The sequence below is a fragment of the Corvus brachyrhynchos genome, unplaced genomic scaffold (genome assembly GCF_000691975.1).
Source record: "Corvus brachyrhynchos isolate BGI_N302 unplaced genomic scaffold, ASM69197v1 scaffold44, whole genome shotgun sequence".
In the NCBI taxonomy this organism is placed as follows: Eukaryota; Metazoa; Chordata; class Aves; order Passeriformes; family Corvidae; genus Corvus; species Corvus brachyrhynchos.
In genome coordinates this window covers 1927511-1945712 of record NW_008238359.1, presented here as the reverse complement: position 1 = coordinate 1945712, position 18202 = coordinate 1927511, and the positions used below count along the sequence as shown (strand labels likewise).

The 18202-nt window shown below is 42.3% G+C and overlaps 2 protein-coding genes across 2 annotated transcripts in view; one reads left to right on the top strand and one right to left on the bottom strand.

The window, feature by feature from the left end:
- The window catches only part of INTS4 (integrator complex subunit 4), a 29676-nt gene extending 25665 nt beyond the window's left edge, over positions 1–4011 (top strand). Inside the window, exons 18-19 of the mRNA XM_017735929.1 lie at positions 26–146; positions 2435–4011. Of these exons, the coding sequence (XP_017591418.1) occupies positions 26–146; positions 2435–2628 (315 nt within the window). The 3' untranslated portion in view covers positions 2629–4011. The remainder of the gene's footprint in view (positions 1–25; positions 147–2434) is intronic.
- A 4458-nt stretch (positions 4012–8469) lies between these two features.
- AAMDC (adipogenesis associated Mth938 domain containing) lies at positions 8470–18179 on the bottom strand. The gene is made up of 3 exons (XM_008634909.2): positions 14747–18179; positions 10404–10499; positions 8470–9658 (listed from the first exon to the last, which is right to left on the bottom strand). The coding sequence occupies exons 1-3, from the start codon at positions 14924–14926 to the stop codon at positions 9518–9520; spliced, it is 417 nt and encodes a 138-aa protein (XP_008633131.2). The 5' UTR covers positions 14927–18179; the 3' UTR covers positions 8470–9517.
- Between the last annotated feature and the right edge of the window lie 23 nt (positions 18180–18202).

Below are 18202 nucleotides of genomic sequence, written 5' to 3'. Positions count from 1 at the left end.
TTTGTTTTTTTTGGTTCTCCTCTAGGTGTTGTATCCAGATGGACAAGCACAGCTAATCCATCCTAAACCAGCTGACTTCCGAAATCCTGGCCCTGGAAGGCACAGGCTGATAACTCAGGTTTACCTCTCGCACACAGCCTGGACAGGTAACGTTAATGATACAAGTTAACGTGGTTGTGTGGCTGTGCTTTTATTAGACACAAGTAGGGTACCCACAGTCTGGGGGGGCTCTGAGGATCCTGGAGTTTCCAGCTGTGGTTGGTGCTGCCCTTAAGTGTCAGTCAGGCCTTTGAGCAGTTACAGCTCCCTGTTTACCAGGCACTGCTGCTCCATAGGGAATTAGAGGGGCTGCTGTCTTGGGAGAGCCGTGGGAGCCTTCACATGAGAGCTGGGTTCAAGGTGAGGTCACCCACTCGTGTGCAGAGCAGTCAGCTGTAGGAGCCAGGTCTGCATCCTCAGGTAAAGGCAAGGGGTCACAGTAAGGTCACTGACTCCTTGTAAGTCATTGTTTTGGGTCTGACAGGTGTTTGAGCATGGCAGAGAACAGTACAGCAGTACAATTGCACTGCTGATTAAACTTCCATCTTTTAATGCCCTAAAATCCCACCCTTTAGCTCTGATAATGATGTGACTCCAACATTCACCTTCAGTCTCAGCTGCTGTTCACACTTCCCCATGGAAGCACTTCAGTAACTGGCTTGTGGACTTCAAACAACAAAAGCAGAGTGTATTTCATTCACAGCTCCCTTTGTCCTGTTTTCTTTTAATCCCTACATTTTTACTCAAATGTGGGGGTTTCCTCTGAGAGGTTTTTTTGAGCAATTCTTCATTGAATTGGGTGATTTTTTTTTTTTAACCAACAGAATTTTGTTTATTGCTGTGCTCCTTCAGATACTTATTTTTGTATAGTGCTTCCATGGTGTACTCACTCATCCTGCTGTCTTTGTTTTGTTTTGGAGAAGAAAACATGGTACTGTTTCTAGGACTGGAAGTATCTGGGTTTAAGGGTTGATCCTGTACTTCACCAGATGGAGCTGAAATCCTTATTTCTACTTCTGCAGCATTCACTGGAAGGGCATTTTAAGCGTGGCCCTGAGGGATTCTCTTCTGGTGTCTCCTCTAGGCATTATTTTAAACATTAACTTTGACATTGGCACTTGGGCATATAAAACAAGGGGAAGACACTGAGCTGGGGGGGGCTCAGAAAATGGTCAGAATTCAAAGTGGAGAAATTGCCTTAATGCAAGACCATGAAACTTGTTAAAGGCCAGTAGAAAGAGTTAGGAGAATGCAAAGCACGGATTAAGTGCCAGGTGTAGAGCAGAAGTGAAAGAGGTGACTCCAAACTGCAACTAAGAGTGGAGTGATGAAAAGGTGAGCTCAGGGAGGTGTTGGCTAAAGTGTGGAGTAACTGTGCAAAAGGGTTATTTCTTGTGTTCTGTCTGGTGCTGATGATGTCTCAGCTGGAGACCCACTGCAGTTCTAGATAGGGCATCTTAAAATCCTGTGGGTTTCAGCAGGTTTAATTTAGGTTTCATTAATGTAGTCCTGTTGTGGGTTATCCCTGGTATCCAGTTAAGCCCCGGCACACCACCTGGTGCTCACCCCCCAGTGGGACAGGTAGAGAATCAGAAGGGCAATGTGAGAAAACTCCTGGGTATTACACTGTGCAGGAATAGCTACAACATCCCCGTGTTATTGACACTATTTTGGTCACAAATCCAAAACAAGGCATCAAGCGAGCTACTATGAAGGAAAATTAACTTTATCCCAGCCCAAATCAGTACAGTCCATAAAGAAAACTTAAACAAACCTGGTTTTCAGTCTAGAAAGGAGAATTTTGTTGGGGATGTAAGTCCAGCACTAAGTCCAGAGTAATACTATGTATACTGAAACCCCACTTTTGTTATGACCACAGTGAGAAGAGTAAAGTGAAATCATCCTATGGACAGTATTAGTAACCTTGCTCTGCCCAGCTGCAGAGTTGGTGAAAGAGAGGAAGAGCCTGTCTGGCGTGCAAAAACTTCCAACAAAAGAGAATCTTCAAGTAATCTCCTGTGCCACAAGTCTTAGCAGATGTCATCTGGGCTGATCCTGACATAAATACAGTGAGCAGGGCCTGCTAGTTCTGTGGGGGTTTTAATGATTGTTATTATTTCGTTGAAGTTACTTTCAAACAGTTATTTTTGAAAGTTGCAAGTTAGTGGTAAAATTTCTTAAGTGATGACGGAGGGGGATAAACCTAGAACAGTCCTTAGTTCTGCTGTGCTGAATGTAATGCCAGAGGTTTGTTTTCAGACACTAGACTCGATTCTGGTCAGCCCAGAACAGCTCTGTACTTACCCAGCATACATGAAATTAAAGTTCATTTGATGTTGATTGTTCACTGTGCAACGACAATCACGTTTGGATTGTTCTATTTTTTTCTCTGCAGAGCCATGTCAGATTGAAGTGCGATTGCTGCTGGCTTACAATTCCAACAAGAGCAAAGCATCTACCAGAATTCCTAAATCTACCTGGAGTGACAGCTCAGAGGCTCTCCCACCCTCTGAAAATGGCATAGAGGGGACCATCCCCTTCAGCAAACCTGTCAAGGTGTATATAATGCCCAAACCTGCCAGGCGGTGAAGGCTGGCGCTGAAAGAAACCTATTTATGGGGTTTGTTGGGTTACATGAAAACAAGATGCTGTGTCCCAGATAGCAGCAAACCAAGGCAAAACAGCCTTTTATGTGCATAAAAGGAGTCAGATGTCAAAATAAAGCTGCTGGTGGTGTCCTAAGCAGCAGGCAAATACAGGAATTACTTGGCTAGTTAGGAGTGGTTTCAAGGAAACACAGGTTTTTCTATATTGACTCAACAGAAACAGGACAGTTCTCAATCAGCATTCCAGTAGTAATTTCGCTGGGCCGTACCTTCAGTTTTTACCTATCAAAAGTCTGTCTCCAAGGCCTCTAGGTTTTCTGCTATGTACTTACTACGTAAATACTTGGGCACATAAATCAATGTTATTTTTACAGTACTCTGAAGGGAAGCTGAGGAGTTCAGCATTTTGTGGAGGGTTGTTGGTTTGTTTCTGGGGTTTTTTGGGTTTGTTTTTTGGTTTTGGGGTTTTTTTTGAATGTCTAAAACTTGCATTTGTGCACTGGTACCTAATTTCTTAACACAAATATAATATTCTAAAAAGTACTGTTGTTCTTGTGTGGGAACAGCACCTCGGAAGGAAATTGTTAATTGCTGTTCTACATCCTCTGTGGCTGTGCTGAAGCTGGTCCAGCTCTGGGGAGGGCACAGGTTGTTCATGGTGCAGGGGGAGGAGGATCCTGTTTGTGCAGGTGGCAGAACTTCAGTCAGCAGGACGTAGAGTTTAACTGAGCTACAGCACCAAAACAGTTTGTCTCCTGTTGCACCTTTGTACAGCTTGAGGAACAATGGGATTAAGTACCAGTTGGAAAATTCCTAACCACTTCCCTCTAAGTTTTACAGGATCTATTTCTGTGTGATAATCCTGGCCTGAACCAGTCTTAGTGGGATGTGAAAATCAATGTTTTTCAATTCAGCAGCACTTCTGGTACTCCAAGTCTTTCTTGTCAGTTCAAGTAGCCAAACAGACTCTGTTCAGCAGCAGTTGGGCAGCTTGTCAGTGTTCCCATCTGCAGGTGAGCTGGGAGTACAGAGGGGCAAGAATTTAGTTAAAACATGATCCCATCTAGCATTCCTGTCAGGAAGCGTGTCTGTGTATCACTTCTGTGTGCCAGGCTCAGCCGACTGAGGAACCTCCTATGATTTGTAGCAATCCTTTGGTAGGATTTTTTAGGAGGACCTAACGTGTGAAACTTTCTAGTGCAGCAGCGAAATGTTACCTGTGTTCATTAATCAGTTGGGGTTTTTTTCTTTTTACAAAAAGGTGTATTTTTAGCAAGTAAACAAAACAGTGAAGAAATACTTTCCAGTTGTATTTAGTGTAAATAACCCCTTACATGCTTTCCTATAATAAAATTGGCAAACTCATGCTATTCTGTTTCTTTTTTATAATATGAGGGAACGTGGATGCCTGCATGGTCCTTGGCTAATAAGATTACTGCATGGTTTTTGTGATTTTAATTTTTTAGCACTGGTAAGTTGTAGCCCAAAGGCTCATAACCATAAAACTTTGCTGCTGCTTTAGGTATTCTTGAATTAAATACACTTCCTTAGTGCTTCTGCTCTTACAGACTGGTTTGTGGTGTTTCACCTTTAGGGCACTGCTTTGAAAATCTCCTGCCCATCTGACAGCTGAGTTGTTATCGTCTGACTTGTCTTCAGCATCCTCAGTTCAGTTCCCAGCAGACAGGGTTGATGGATCTCTCAATTAGGAAGCTGTGTCTGGGCAGATGCTTGACAAGTTGAGTGAGCTCATTACAGACTTTTTTCTTCCTCTCATTTTTGCACTTCACCAGTATTTTGTGCAGTTTGTCATCTCAGTACTGTTTCTAATTTAAATGGTGTCCATAGGCTCCAGACCACAATGGATGGTGTGGTAGGCACAGTTGATACTTTCAATATCAAAATGTTGGCATCTTTCTCTCTTTTTCTAAGTACTGGATCACATTTCTGCTATTTTGTTCCCCTCATGCTGTCCTTGACCTCCTTCCATATAACATACCAGGCAAAGAGTGAGTGCCTTCTGTATTGCCACCGAGAATCAAATACTGCAGGGCTGTGGAAAAGTTATTCCATCTGTAATTTCAAGATGCCTAAAACAAGCTGAAAATGTAAGGCTGCTATAACATTTCCAATCTCTTAATGAGAGCATTCTGCAGTTGGCTTCTCTTCTGTTGATTTTTCTCTGATTCCTGGTTTGGATCATGGAAGAAATGACAGCTTTTCCTTTCCTTCTTCAGTTTTACCAGTGCAAGCAGATGACAATTCATCATCTAATCTAAACCTTCCCTCTTTCAGGTTAAAGCCATCCCCCCCCTTGTCCTGTCCATGCCCTTGTCAAAAGGGCATCCTCCTCCAGCTCTCTTGTAGCCCCTTCAGCTACTGGAAGGAGCTCTCAGGTTTCCCCAGAGCCTTCTCCAGACTAAACAATCCCAACTCTCTCAGCCCGTTTCCACAGCAGAGGTGCTCCAGCCCTTTGAGCATTTCCGTGGCCTCCTCTGGACTTACTCCACATGTCCACATGCTCACGCTGGGGTCCCCAGAGCTGGATGCAGCGCTACACATGGGGTCTCACCAGAGCAGAGGGGGAGAATGCAGAATTTCTGCAGCCCAGAAAGGCAGCCGTGTCCTTTCTGGACAAGTCAACTTGAGCTGCTCACCCACCAACACCCCCAAGGTGCTGCCCCCTCAGGGTTGCTCCCAATCCATTCTCCACCCAGCCTGTATTGTGTACTTGGGACTGCCTATTTCACACCATGTTTCAACATATGGGGAATTGGAAAAGAAATCTGTATAAAAAGCAAGGGTTATTTCAGTTGTTGAAATCCAGATGTTGACTTTTTCTTCCCATCCCCAGGTTTGAGACATTTAGGTTTTTCTGCTCTCAAAAATACCAGAGTTCATGCTCTTTGTGTCGTCTCAGAGGCATTCATGCCATTCACCCGCTGTCCTTTAATTCTGGATAATTGTTGGGCTTCTGCACTGCAATAGCCTATAAGATGATTGATCTCAGAATGAAAAGAAAAACAAAGGACTCTAGTCATGCACAAAGATAATTTGCATCTTTCATCTCTGTTGAAGGGGGAACAGAGGACTTCAGATGACAGTCACCCAAGTACGGGGAGTTTCTGTTCTCTCAGATGGTTCCAAGTGTAGGAACAGTGTGCCAGTACAGCTGCAGCCACAGGGAGATATGGCAATCTACAAAGGAAGGGCAAATAATCTGCTAAAACCCAACTATGTTCAAACACCCCTAACCGATGTTCAAAAACCCCTCATCCTAGTTAGACGGAAGGAAGAGGGAAAAGAATCTAGCAGAGCAAGGAAAATGCTGACCTCACATGAAAGAGGGGTAGCTTAGTGGTTTGAAAATGTGTTGTCCTGTTTACCATTAACTTTCTGCATTTAATTTACATAAGGCATCTGTGTATGTGGGAAACCCAGCTTTGAATGCTTTTAGTGGAAAATTCATAAATCAGGACTGCATGACATCACTGAATCATTTAGTTTGGAAAAGACCTCTAAGATCATGGAGTCCAACCATAAACCCAGCACTGCCACACCCACCACTAAGCCATGGTCCCAGGTGCCACATCCACACACCTTTTGAACACTTCACGGGTGCTGACTCCACCACTTCCCTGGGCAGCCTGTTCCATGCTTGACAACACTTTTGGGAAAGAGATTTTTTCTCAATATCCAGTCTAAACCTCCTCTGGTGCAACTTGAGGCTATTTCTTCTTGTCCTGTCACTTGTTACTGACCCTCCACTGGCTATGCTCTTCTTTCAGGGAGTTACAGAGAGCGATATAGTCCCTCCTGAGCCTCCTCTTCTTCAGGCTAAACACCCCCAGCTCCCTCAGGCCGCTCCTCATCAGACTTGTACTCTCCACCATGCTGTGCAGGTCATCATCTTGGGTTCAAGCTCACAGAAATGGATTTCCTCTGGAATCCTGTCTTGCTTGTCTAAGTTATAATTACTTTTTTCATCTTATTTCACTGGCATCTTCCATTTTATTCTTAGTAACAGGCACTGGGAAGGCAGAAAAGGCTGTCTTTTTACTTTACAGTTCGCTAATGCGGTATCAGTGGGACTTCAAAATACAAAATTTGAAGGCTTGTGGATGCCAGGCTTTGCACAAATGCTGCCCAATGTCCCTTAAAAATGCTGGTCGTGTTGCATTTGGTGTCTGTGAGCCTTTTATGGCCTGTTTCTCCTGGCTGCCAGCTTGCACATGCTGCTTCACAAAGATAAGGGCTGGGGACTGACCCACTCGGCGGCAGAGCAGCTGGGGGGGAATCTTCCTGGCACCCAGCCCAGCCGCAGCTCGGCTTTAATTTCAGCGTCAGGGTGGGAGTTCACTGCCTACTGGGAGATCGTTTTCCTGGTGGGAGGCAGAGCAGTGGTGTATGTGAGAAATCCTGCCCTATAAAAGTGCATTCCCATGATTTGGGCTATGAGCCCATAATTTTCACAAATTATTTATGGCTCTAGCTGAAAGCAGCAATTTAACAAAGATACCAGTTTGAGCTCTGCTGGAATTTTTTGATGAATCAATCCCAGCTGCTTCCACCATCTAGCAAAGCAATTTCAGGCACCAAGAAGGAAATCGGGCTTTCAGTGACTGGAGCAGCCCAAGTGGAACAGATGCTGTTGTGGGAACTGACAGTGCTGACTCAGGAAGCTGTGACGAGAGCAGCAAGAGAAGACATGGATGGAAAAGACTTGCAGCAGATAATCTCTTTGTTGACACCAAAATTTTGTACTGGTGGTGAAGCTTAGCAGTTTGCCTTAAAAAAAAGAAATTCATTTCTTTGCACACTACAGCTCCCTGTTTTGGAAGTGGAATCTTCTGCATCCTACCAGTTGCCAAATGAAGGGAAGAATTAAGAGGCTGCAGCACAAAGCTGGGTAGGGTACACCTCTAAAAGTCACCTGGCAAAACGGGCTCTGCTCCCCGCATGCCTTTTGGGAGGATAAATCATGTGGCAGCAGCACTGTGAGAAGCCCACAGTATTTGTCTCCAATGTAGGACCTGGGCTAGGCAGTTTTGGTGAATGTGGCATCACCATTAATGTGCCACATTAACATGAAAATATGTAAAAAAAAAAAACCAGTAAAAAACAGAGCTGGAGGAGAAAAAGAAGATGTTTGCTCAACTTCTCCTAACAGTATAATGCGCATGTTTCCATTTTTTTTAGTACTGCAGTATCCTCTCAGTCAAAGCATTACAAAGCATTTTCCCATTTGAGGCTGCCTTAATGCCCAGAAGCTCATAAAATAACGCAAATACACGACCACGATCAAGAGAGTCAGACCACTGTCACTATCAGATAACATTTAGTGCAAAAGTCTTCACACCCTGTGGGCTGGTAGGAACTCTTTCTACTGGCATTCCCTTGGGATGACCACAGTCTTCTGGGTCAGCAGTCCGCCTTCTCCTTCACACCAGGCAAGTTATGCAGAAAAATGTCACAGCAGCTACAACGAGCATTATACCAGCTGCTGCCTCAGACAACACAGATGCAGCTGGAAAGGCAGTTCCTGCTGGGTTAGGTAAGATTTTTCTTCAAATGTAGCTACACTAACAGAAAACATTGCAGTATTTAGGAGATTGCAAGATAAAACTTTGAAGTATTTACTTTCCCTTTGCTTTTACACCACTTTGTATTTTATCAGATAAAAGGTTCTAAATGATTACTAGAGAAAATAAACAGAAAAAAAACATAGTATTTTGTGCATCTTGGGAAAGTAATTGTGCTCTTCTATCAATCTAAGCCTCTACTACTGCTTGGATAGCTCCAAGTGCCTCAGGGCTTTAACAGCTTCATCTTGGTACTTTTATTAATACACACAGAATTAATATGCACAGAACAAGAAATGGTGAGCCTGGTGGGAAAAAAATCTACAGTAGGTAACTTGTAACTGGCAATATTGATAGAAGCCCACCAAGAACAGCAACCAAGAGAACTCTTTAAATCCTCAGTGTAATAATGTGTTTGTTGGCACATTTAAATCATCAGATGATGACCAGTAGCAATTCTCGCAAGCATCCCCAGCTTGCCAGCAGCACCTTGCTAGCAGCAATTTAGACTGATTTCCTAAAGATCAATGTTTTATGCTGCAAACTCTAGTTTTGTAGCGCACCGTTCTGATGATTTTAAGCATGAAGGAACTTCTGAATAGGTATGTATTGGACAATTCAATCCTCACAACTGGCAATTAATAAGAATATTCTTTAAGGCCCAGGTTTTATGTTTATACCCTGTTGACATTTTTTTCCCTTTTCCAGGTTCAATGAAAAATTTAAAAGTGCTACATTACATGATGTTCATAAATTGGCAAATACCCTGACTGAGGTCACCTGCAGGAGGCAAAGTTGCATGTTCTGGGTTTGCTTTTTAATTTACTTTATTTTTAACTTATTTATCCAGTGGTGGTAAAGTGCTTCTTTACTACCACTTCATATCTACAATTTGATTGTTCTCATCAGATATTTTATGGCTGCATTCCAATAGCCAGTAATGTAATTTTGGGCCATTTTCTAATAAAAGTATTCAAAACATAATCTCCTGATTTAGTCAACAGGTGAAAAGTTAAGTAACAAGACTATGGACAGCCTTCAGAGGAAAATTAGGTCAATCTCAACAATACATGGAAATGATTCTGTAATTAAACAATTTTATTAACAGCCCCACTTTTTGTGAGCCCTCGATTTGTTTAAATCCTGAACTAATAAACTGTCCTTGCATTTTAGATTGTCAGTGCACAAATGCCTTGGCACGTAAGTTCACGCTCTGCTGAGTGTAATTGGATTCAGCAGAGGTGTGTCCGTGATTTGGCTGCGGGCCGGGAACGCGGAATGAGCCGCGCTTCAGCAGGTGGAATGGAAGACCCCGCCCACTTTGACACCCTGAGCAGCCAAGGCATTGTACTCGGCCACCGCCTTCTCCGTTTGCAGCACCAGCACGTCAATCCCGTTCTTCTTCAGATAGTCCACAGTGGATGCTGGAACCTCGGAAGAGAAAAGAAATCAGAAAAGCAAGTATCAGATTCTATTCCCCTTAAACTTTAAGACTTGTAGTACACCAGGTACTGATGCCATTTGTTAAGCACGACTTAAGAAACTGCCAGTAGCCAAAAAAATGCTCAGATAGTTCTAAGATTGATCTCATTTTTTTCTCTTCGATAAAGCTACTTTTCTACACACACCTCCCATATCTCCTTAGCACACTTTAAAATGCAGTCCTCTCTCACAAAAATAAACAGAACTGGAGCTAAAGGAATTTAATGTAAAGAAGGTGTTGTTCATCCCACCAGAAAGCTAAAAACTTGCTTCTCACCAAGTAAAGCTCAGCACTTCTGAGCTTTCTGTAGCTAGTTTATCTGCTGAAATCATACCCTGGCAACATTAGTGACAAAAATGCCTAATTACCAAAGTATTTAGAGCAGCCTAGAGAGCCAGTTATAACCTCTTGCAAGAGGAAGGGACTAATCACATTCTGAAAAATTCTCCTTGTTTCAGTTGCTCCTGTAGCAGAACCATAAACCTGTTTATTGCTTGACGTTGACACTAATACAGAGGAGCTCAAATGATGTTTCTTTCAGGACCTGAGGGACCCCTGACAGGAGCTCATTCACACTGATCCTCATTTTTTTCCCCTCTCAATGAAGCATCATCGATTTAAATTTTTCCCCCAATCAGAGGGAGAGGGAAAACAAGCGGTTCTCTTTATGCTTGTCACAGAACAAAAACCTACCTGCAAAGCCTCACTCATGCCACGACCAATCACCACAGTTTTAACACCCTTCCTGACGACTTCTTCAAGGTCAGCTGGCTGCACTCCTGGAGAATGCTAAGTGTCAGGGAAGGAAAATAATAGTCTGTGTACTGACAGCATCAACTAGGAAAGCTGTGTCTGTATGTCCTGAACACAGAGCAGCAGGGTAAATTAGCAGTACCAAAATGTAATACAACACTCTTCTGTACATACACACAGTAGACAACATTAGAAACTGAAAAAGGTATTTAATATGCAGATGAAGGATGACAATTAATTGATTGATGGTAAGATTACTCTGTATTAAACAGTCAAAACCAAGAAGATGCATTACACATTTCTAAAACATTTATGTCTACCTTCCGGCATTTTATAAATATTAACAGTTAAAGTGAAATTAAAAAGTTGCAAGAATACTGCTGTTTGATTTCAAATTAACAAAATCTCCTTTGTTGCAAGCCAAAGTTTACTTACTTTAATAGGTCCTCAGATAATTGAAATGATTAAATAATTTTCTTGTTTACTTTGCAAATCTCACCGAAGAGGACTGAAATGTATTGGGTAGCTTCATTTCAGTTAACAGTTTCCATTTCTGCACTATTCTTTATTTTGAAAAGAGTATTTGCAACCAAACTCCTCGAAGAAAGAAGGAACTTTCACAGTACAGTAACAGAGGTTTTAAAGAAGTCCACCCATTTACTGCTATTATGCTTTAAACACATGAAAGCATAAATACACCTGTAATGTTAATGTAAAACATTATTACATAACACTAATTCTCTTCCTGGATTCAGTTTCTATGTATCTCCACACGGTCAAAAGTATGATACTGGACAACCTGTGGCTAGAATTTGGCCCCTCTTTGGTGTGCATTTTTATTTTTAAACCATAAATACTATTTGTGCCCCCTTTTTTTTTTTTAGTAGAATTCTGAAGTTCCGAAGTTTTTTAGAGGTCTGAGATCAGTTTCTCACTTGAAGTAGGTAATGCCATGGTGAACTCATAGAGAATGGAGCAAGACTTTCCAAGCTGAAACAAACACATGAGCTCCTAAGGTTGCAGGTGAAAAAAGCCTTTCATGGTAGAGTGCCACTTCCAGTGAGTGAATTATACTTATTCCACAAGCAAGTCTTTAGCACGGCTACTGTCTGAAATTTCAGTAACAGAGATGATTTACCTTTATGGTTCTCCAAGTTCACAGAATCATAGAATACCTCAAGCTGGAAGAGATCCATGAGAATCATTCACAGGACTACCTTAAACTAAACCACAATTTAAGAACATCATCCAGACGCTCCTTGAACTCTGACAAGCTTGCTCTCTGACCACTTCCCTGGAGATCCTGTTCCAGAGCCCAATCACCCTCTGGGTGAAAAGCCTTTTCCTAACACCCCATCTGAACGTCCCCTGATGCAGCTTGACTGCATTTCTTTGGGTCCTACTGCTGGTCACCAGAGAGGAGACCAGCACCTTCCCTGCACTGCCCTGCCTCTGGAAAGCATAGACTGCAATGAGGTCACCCCTCAGCCTCCTCTTCTCCAAGATGAAAAAGCCAAGTGACCTCAGCTGCTCCTCATAAGCCTTGCCCTCAAGGCCTTTTACCATCTTCATCACCCTCCTTGGAACACAGTCTAACAGTCTGATGTCCTCCTTATGCTGGGGTGCCCAAAACTGCACACAGAACTTGAGGTGGGGCTGCTCCAGTGCAGAGCAGAGTGGGATGAGCACCTCCCTCAGCTGTGCTGTGCTGGACACACTCCAGGACATGTGTGGCCCTTTGGGCTGCCTGGACCAGAGTCCTTAGTCCACTTACATTCCATATCCACACCTGGAATGCAGAAGTCACTTGAACAGGCAGAGTTTTCTCAGCCCAAATCACTCTAAGCACTTGTTTATGACAGAATAGGCAACGCTTTTCCTTTGGGGCTTTTTAAGTAGACTCAAAACTTAGACAACAAGAATTGATATGTTTTACTGCAATTACAATAATTAGAATTCTGGGGAAGGTTTGCTGTCATGTGAGAAGCGCTCCAGAGACATTAAAGCCATGGAACAAAAGGATTTTCTTTGGTAAGAGAAGACACTTTGATGCTAGTAAGAAACTAGTGTTACTAAAGGAAACATGTAACATAATGAAATAACTATCATTGTTGATTTGACAGCAGATTTTCTTGCCTGTTCTGTTCTCTGGCCTGCATTTCAGCAATGCTACTTCTTTTCTTCTGCCATCAGCAGACGGCACTGAAATGCAGCCAGCCAGGGAGAGAGGCTGTCATTCATCCCCAAGGGTTAAGGCCACAATATCTGTTAGTGCTTAGTTACAGAACCTTGCAGGGCCAGTTATACAATATTCCTGATGAAAGAATGCTCCACTAGACAGCAGTGTAACAGCAGAGAACGAAAGGAACCAATTTATTTCCAACTAGAGTGTAGGACATGACCAGCACCGCTTGTTTTCCACACTTCAGTTCCAGCTACCTGCAGGAAAAACATGCTCAAAGAAAGCAGGCTAACTGTAAAGTAGTCCATTGTTAAAACAAAATGGGCAGAAAATGCACCCGTTGAATCCTACTGTTTCCAGTGCTGGCAAAAATAACTTTTTTACAGTTCTTCTCAACATTGGAAATGCAGTCTAGAAAAACCTTGGTTCTATTCTTAATATTTGTTGTTTCCGGTTTATTTTAAAAGCAAATCACCTCACTCCTCAGCTGCAAGGACAGAACTGACCTAAAGCAGGAGCTTTACAAGCGACTTACATAAGGCTGTACTTTAGATACGTATTTTTTACTTCCCAATTAAATAAAAAGGATCCCAGAAAACCTACCTCTCCAAAGAACCCAACTATTCTTTTACTCCTCCAATTTTAATTTAACATAGACTTATTTTTCAAATCCTCTAAAGACTTATGGATTTAAACATTTACTTGTGACAAGAAGATATTCCTTGTTAGAAACTTTCAAAAGAAAGCACAGCCTCCTAAATGTTAGTAAGTGCCTATAATTTGAAACCAAAGTTTTCCAGTGGTTGGAATAAATATAAAAATGTGACTGAGCTGGGAACTAGTTGGGAACTTTACAGCGACCGTTACCTGTTCTGCTTCTCCAGTCATGTGCATGTAAACCATGAAAACAACATTGCCAAACAAGCAGACAGCAACTCTCACCACAAAACCCAGCCCTTTGAACAGCCGATGAAAAGTTATTTTTTTATAATCAGGCCATAAATGAAATACATTTTAAAAGGTTACATACACAGCTACCTTTGTCTCTGCAAGGTGCAGGTATCTTTGCATGACAGCACCACCTTTCTCTTGGTATTATGTATTCTGCATAAACCAAACTCTGACAGGTTAAAAAATTCTGTTCCCCCAAAGATAACAGATAAAGTTGCAAACCCAAGTGCTCTGCATTTCAGTTGTGTCAAAATGAATCCAAGAGAGCTGCATCCTCTGCGTGGATACAGCTGCAGGTGCTGGGCCTGGTCAGTACATTGTTATTTTGTGCTTTAACTTTTGGTTTGAAAGTGTGGAACTTTTTTTTTCTAGCCACTTACCTATCCCAGTGCAAATCCTAATACGGGGAGAATTATCAAGTTCCTAATGCAATATATGCTATACTGCTTCTAAATCTGAAACATCAATACTGCTCCATGTACTTTCACCCAATTCTGATTGCATTTACAGATAAACTTTAACAATTACAAGGGCAAGCACTTAGTATATGGCTACCAAGAGAAGTCACTGTGTCATTAGCCAGACTGTGAGCTTTTCACAGAGAAAATAGTGCATGAGACACTGTATCTGCATATTTTTCCTCTGAAATCTGTACAAGGGACTCCAAGGAAAAGGATATAAACCGCATGCAATGCTGTCATCCAAACATGCAAGGTCAGTCACTGTCTATTTTTTTTTTTTTACTTTTCGTAATTTCCTACCTCACTCAAGATAACTTTTGTTTAGACAGTCTGAAGAGAGGTTGTTACTGGCATCTTATGACAACTGCACTCTTAAGCAGATGAAGAACATTGTTTGAGAGCTCTAAGGTGTATGAGAGTTGTCTGGTCAGGGTGGCTATCAGAACTCTTGGCAACAGTTGCTACGTCCTGTTGCGTGTAGGATGTTGTGTGACTGCAGCCCTCTGACCCTTCCACACAGTCACCTCCAAAACATACACTCAGTTCTTCCCAGGAAAATCTAATGGCTAGATGAAAGAAAAAGGCAGCCCACTGAATTTTAAAGTTCCACTGGCTGGAATTTTAACTCTGTTCTCTGGACCATTCTGAGAGTCCTGTTTTAAATGCAGGGTAGTAAACAGCAAACTTACATTAGTCCCAGTTTCTCGCCAATCCCACGTCCGGCTTCCTCCTGGCCATACTTTGCAGTCCTTATATGTTATAGAGCAGCCTTTCACCTTCATCTGACCCCAAGAAAGGGAAGCAATTTCAGGGGAAGACATCACAAAGTTGAACCGAAGTCTGGAAAAAGGATATTTAATACTTAACATCAGGCCAACATATGCAGCACATTAATAAAAATGGAAAATTCTGTCCTCGCTCCAAGGAGCTAGGAAGGAAATGCTATTACAGATTTTATCCACGTGATTTTGTGACAACAGACTTGAACTGAGGATCAGCAGATTTGTTGAATTACCAGTCCTCTTGGGGATTTTATGCAGGATTTTGGGCAAATCATTTTACGTGCTAAATCTGTTCAAGTATTGGATGTTCAACTTTTAAAACTATCAGCAAAGATCAGGTCCCAGAATATCATCTCATATATGGGTTTTAATCTTCTCCCTAAAATGAACAATAAGGATGGCAATAATTTTCTAAAATATCAGAAATCTGCACTATTTCTTTGGCGGCTCCATTAAAGTGGTAAATGAGGTAAAAAAGAAATGCCAAACAAACCAAACAGTAAAGCCATGAACCAAACAGTGTCACTGTCAGATTGCTATAGAAAACAAGACTTTCAGGGATGTAAAGGGGTTGAGCCTTTGCCCAGACACTTCTGAGAGAGACCAAGTCTCCTGGGATAGTTATACATCCAAACAAGAACTTGTCTAATTGTTTGACCTCCATTTTCATTGTTTCAACTTAAATCCATTATTTCTAATCCTTTCTGCTGAGGACAAGTAGAACAGCTTAATCTTTGTCTTTTTCACCATTTTTTTTGTTTTCTTGAGGACTTGACTCAGTATTTTTCTCATCTTTCATTTAGATTAAACAAACGTCCCTTCAGTCGTGTTTCCTAAGTCTCTGCTTATTTTCTCTGTTTTTCCTTTGGCAGCCAACCACTGCTACACATCTTCCTTTGAAGTCTGTTGCCTAGAACTTGACAGAGCCTTATCAGTGCCGCTGTAGTCCAACCGTTTTTTGGGGTGTGTCACAGTGATGTTGGGATCTGCTGCCACAATCACTGCTGGGTACCAGCAGGGCAGGGACTCTGCCTCACAAGGACTCTGTCAGCTCCCCACAGAAGCTTTCGCCTCCTCACAGTCCCTCATGGTACTGCAGTCTGATTGCTGGGGTGATTCTGGCAGTAGATAAAAAGAGAGGAATCACAGGGTGATGATACCCTGGAAATGCTTTGGACTAGCATGGCAGTCCACTGAGATGTCTCCAGGGTAGAGTCACCTTTCTGCCCTTCCAAGTCACATGCTCTGAAATCCACATTTTGAAGAAAACTTCTTGTTTCTCTAGTAAAAAGAGGTCCACCTCTGCCTAATCCAGAAAATCTCTGTGGCAGATCCTTCCAGATACACAGATTCTCATCCTTTATTTTTTAATTGTTTACATTCACCAAGAATCAAATAGTTTAAATTCATCATATGAACCCTGGTGGCACAGATTAAAGGCACTGCCCTTGCAAAAGAGAAATCTTTGGATGACCAGGCTTCCAGTCATCCTGGAAGCCTTCCTTCCTGTCTTGAATGTGCTACAAAAGATGCAGCACCGCCAGACAGGACGTGCTCTCCTTGGATTGCTCTCAGTATCCCGCCTAAAACACTGCATGAAGGAAAAAACTGCATTATTTTGGATGCAGCACAGGACTGAGTTTGCCAGAGGTGCTTCTCACACAGGATAGTGGGGAAATTATTTTCCTTCTTGTTCCTGTGAGAAGTTAGTGGCACATGTGTCCTGTCAAACAGGAAGCCAGGCAAGCAGCTAGAGGGGACTGAAACTTGCTTGGATTCATATATTCTAGATCCTCCCATCACACATCCACGATGCAAAGGATTCAAACAAAGATTTGTAAGATTATTTTTCCAAAAGTCTGCCTGGAGGGAGATTATAGCTGAAGAAATGACCAGCAGTAGTCCCAACAGAATGAAATCAAAGAGTAAAGGCCGAATAAAGTACCCAGAATCTGGCTCTGAAGAATGAAAGTAATTTTTGCCTGGGCTACTTTTTAGATGAAATGGTAGAATTAGACCTGGAGGTTAGACAGAGATGAACGAACTGTAAAATGATCAGGAATATCACCTTCCCCAATCCAAACAGTATCACAAGGCTGGAACTGTGCAATCAAACAGGCATAAACTGCAAATGGGAGAGCAAGGATTCCATGCTATCTTATCCAAACAGCACAAAAGTAAGTAAATAGCAGAAATGATGCAACAAAACTTACAAGGTACACATACAAATTTGTCATCTACAACTATTTCCCATAATATTGCCAGAGAATATCAGTAAGGTCAGGCCACTTGAATAAATAAGAATTTCTTAGAGTAAGAATGAACTCATTGACAGAAACTTTGGGCATCCTTTGGTGTAGGGTGTGGTCCAATCACTGAGGAGTAGGAAAATAGTTCTCGAACAAATTCTTCTTTTAATTATTCACTGTGAGAAATGTAAAGTATCAAAATACACAGTAACACTTAAGATCAAAAGAGACCTTGAATTAAATGACTTGCACGTACAACCTAAAATGGCAATTTCTGTAAACTGCAGTAGTCCGAACACAAAGAGACAGGAGCAGAAATGGCTCAAGACTCTAAAAGCAAAGTCATGAGGGTTTAAAAACATCAGAAATAAAGGAAGCAGAACTTAAAAGGAGACAAAATGCAAGTTTATGCCAGGAGACTATACTAAAAGAGAGAAATGAAGCGGTGGCTAAGGATGGCAGAAGACAAAAGCAGCTGAGAAGGAAGCGGAAGAAAGTTAAGATTGAATTGCAGTTGGGCAAGCTGGTGGATTTTAAGATTGCCAGCACACCTTTCTTCTGTGGAGGTAACCAGCAACAAGTGGAATAAAAAAGGTGAACGAGAGCAGTGCACCAGATAATATTATCTGCAGAAGAAAAGGACGTTTCGTAAAAGCCAAGGGGTAACCTGAGACTGAAGAGGATAAAAGTGAAAGAGTAAATCGGTGTACGTGAAGTTTTGGGCAGAACAAACTCCTGTAAGGTGTCAGAAGACAACGTGGTTCTCCAGCGCTGCCTGGGAGCAGGGTCAGGAGGCAGGCGACTTCCCATTCCAGGGGATACAGCAGCCAAAGGAAGGTCAGGATTAAGAACTGACATCAGCAAAGCAAAGAGAAAGGACGGGAGAAGTTTAGATCAGCTGTGTAGGGAGGGGGAAGGTGTCAAGTTCACGAAGGAGGAAAACACTCTTCGGGAACTTGGCAATTCCATTTCGCTGGGGAGCCTTGTGAGGGCAGTTAACCGGGAGGTCACGGAGGTCTGGTAGTAAGAGAAGAGGGGGAACAGCACTTTGTGAATACAGCGGAGAGAAGCAAAGAGACAAGGACAGAAAAACCTGAGAAGCACTGCGGGGGGG

Excerpts from the sequence above, each read along its gene's own strand:
- AAMDC (XM_008634909.2), bottom strand. The coding sequence starts at position 14,926 with ATGTTAAGTATTAAATATCCTTTTTCCAGACTTCGGTTCAACTTTGTG. Across the intron at positions 10,500-14,746 it reads GGCGAGAAACTGGGACTAAT|CATTCTCCAGGAGTGCAGCC; the intron begins GTAAGTTTGCTG and ends CCTGACACTTAG. Across the intron at positions 9,659-10,403 it reads GCATGAGTGAGGCTTTGCAG|GTTCCAGCATCCACTGTGGA; the intron begins GTAGGTTTTTGT and ends TTCTCTTCCGAG.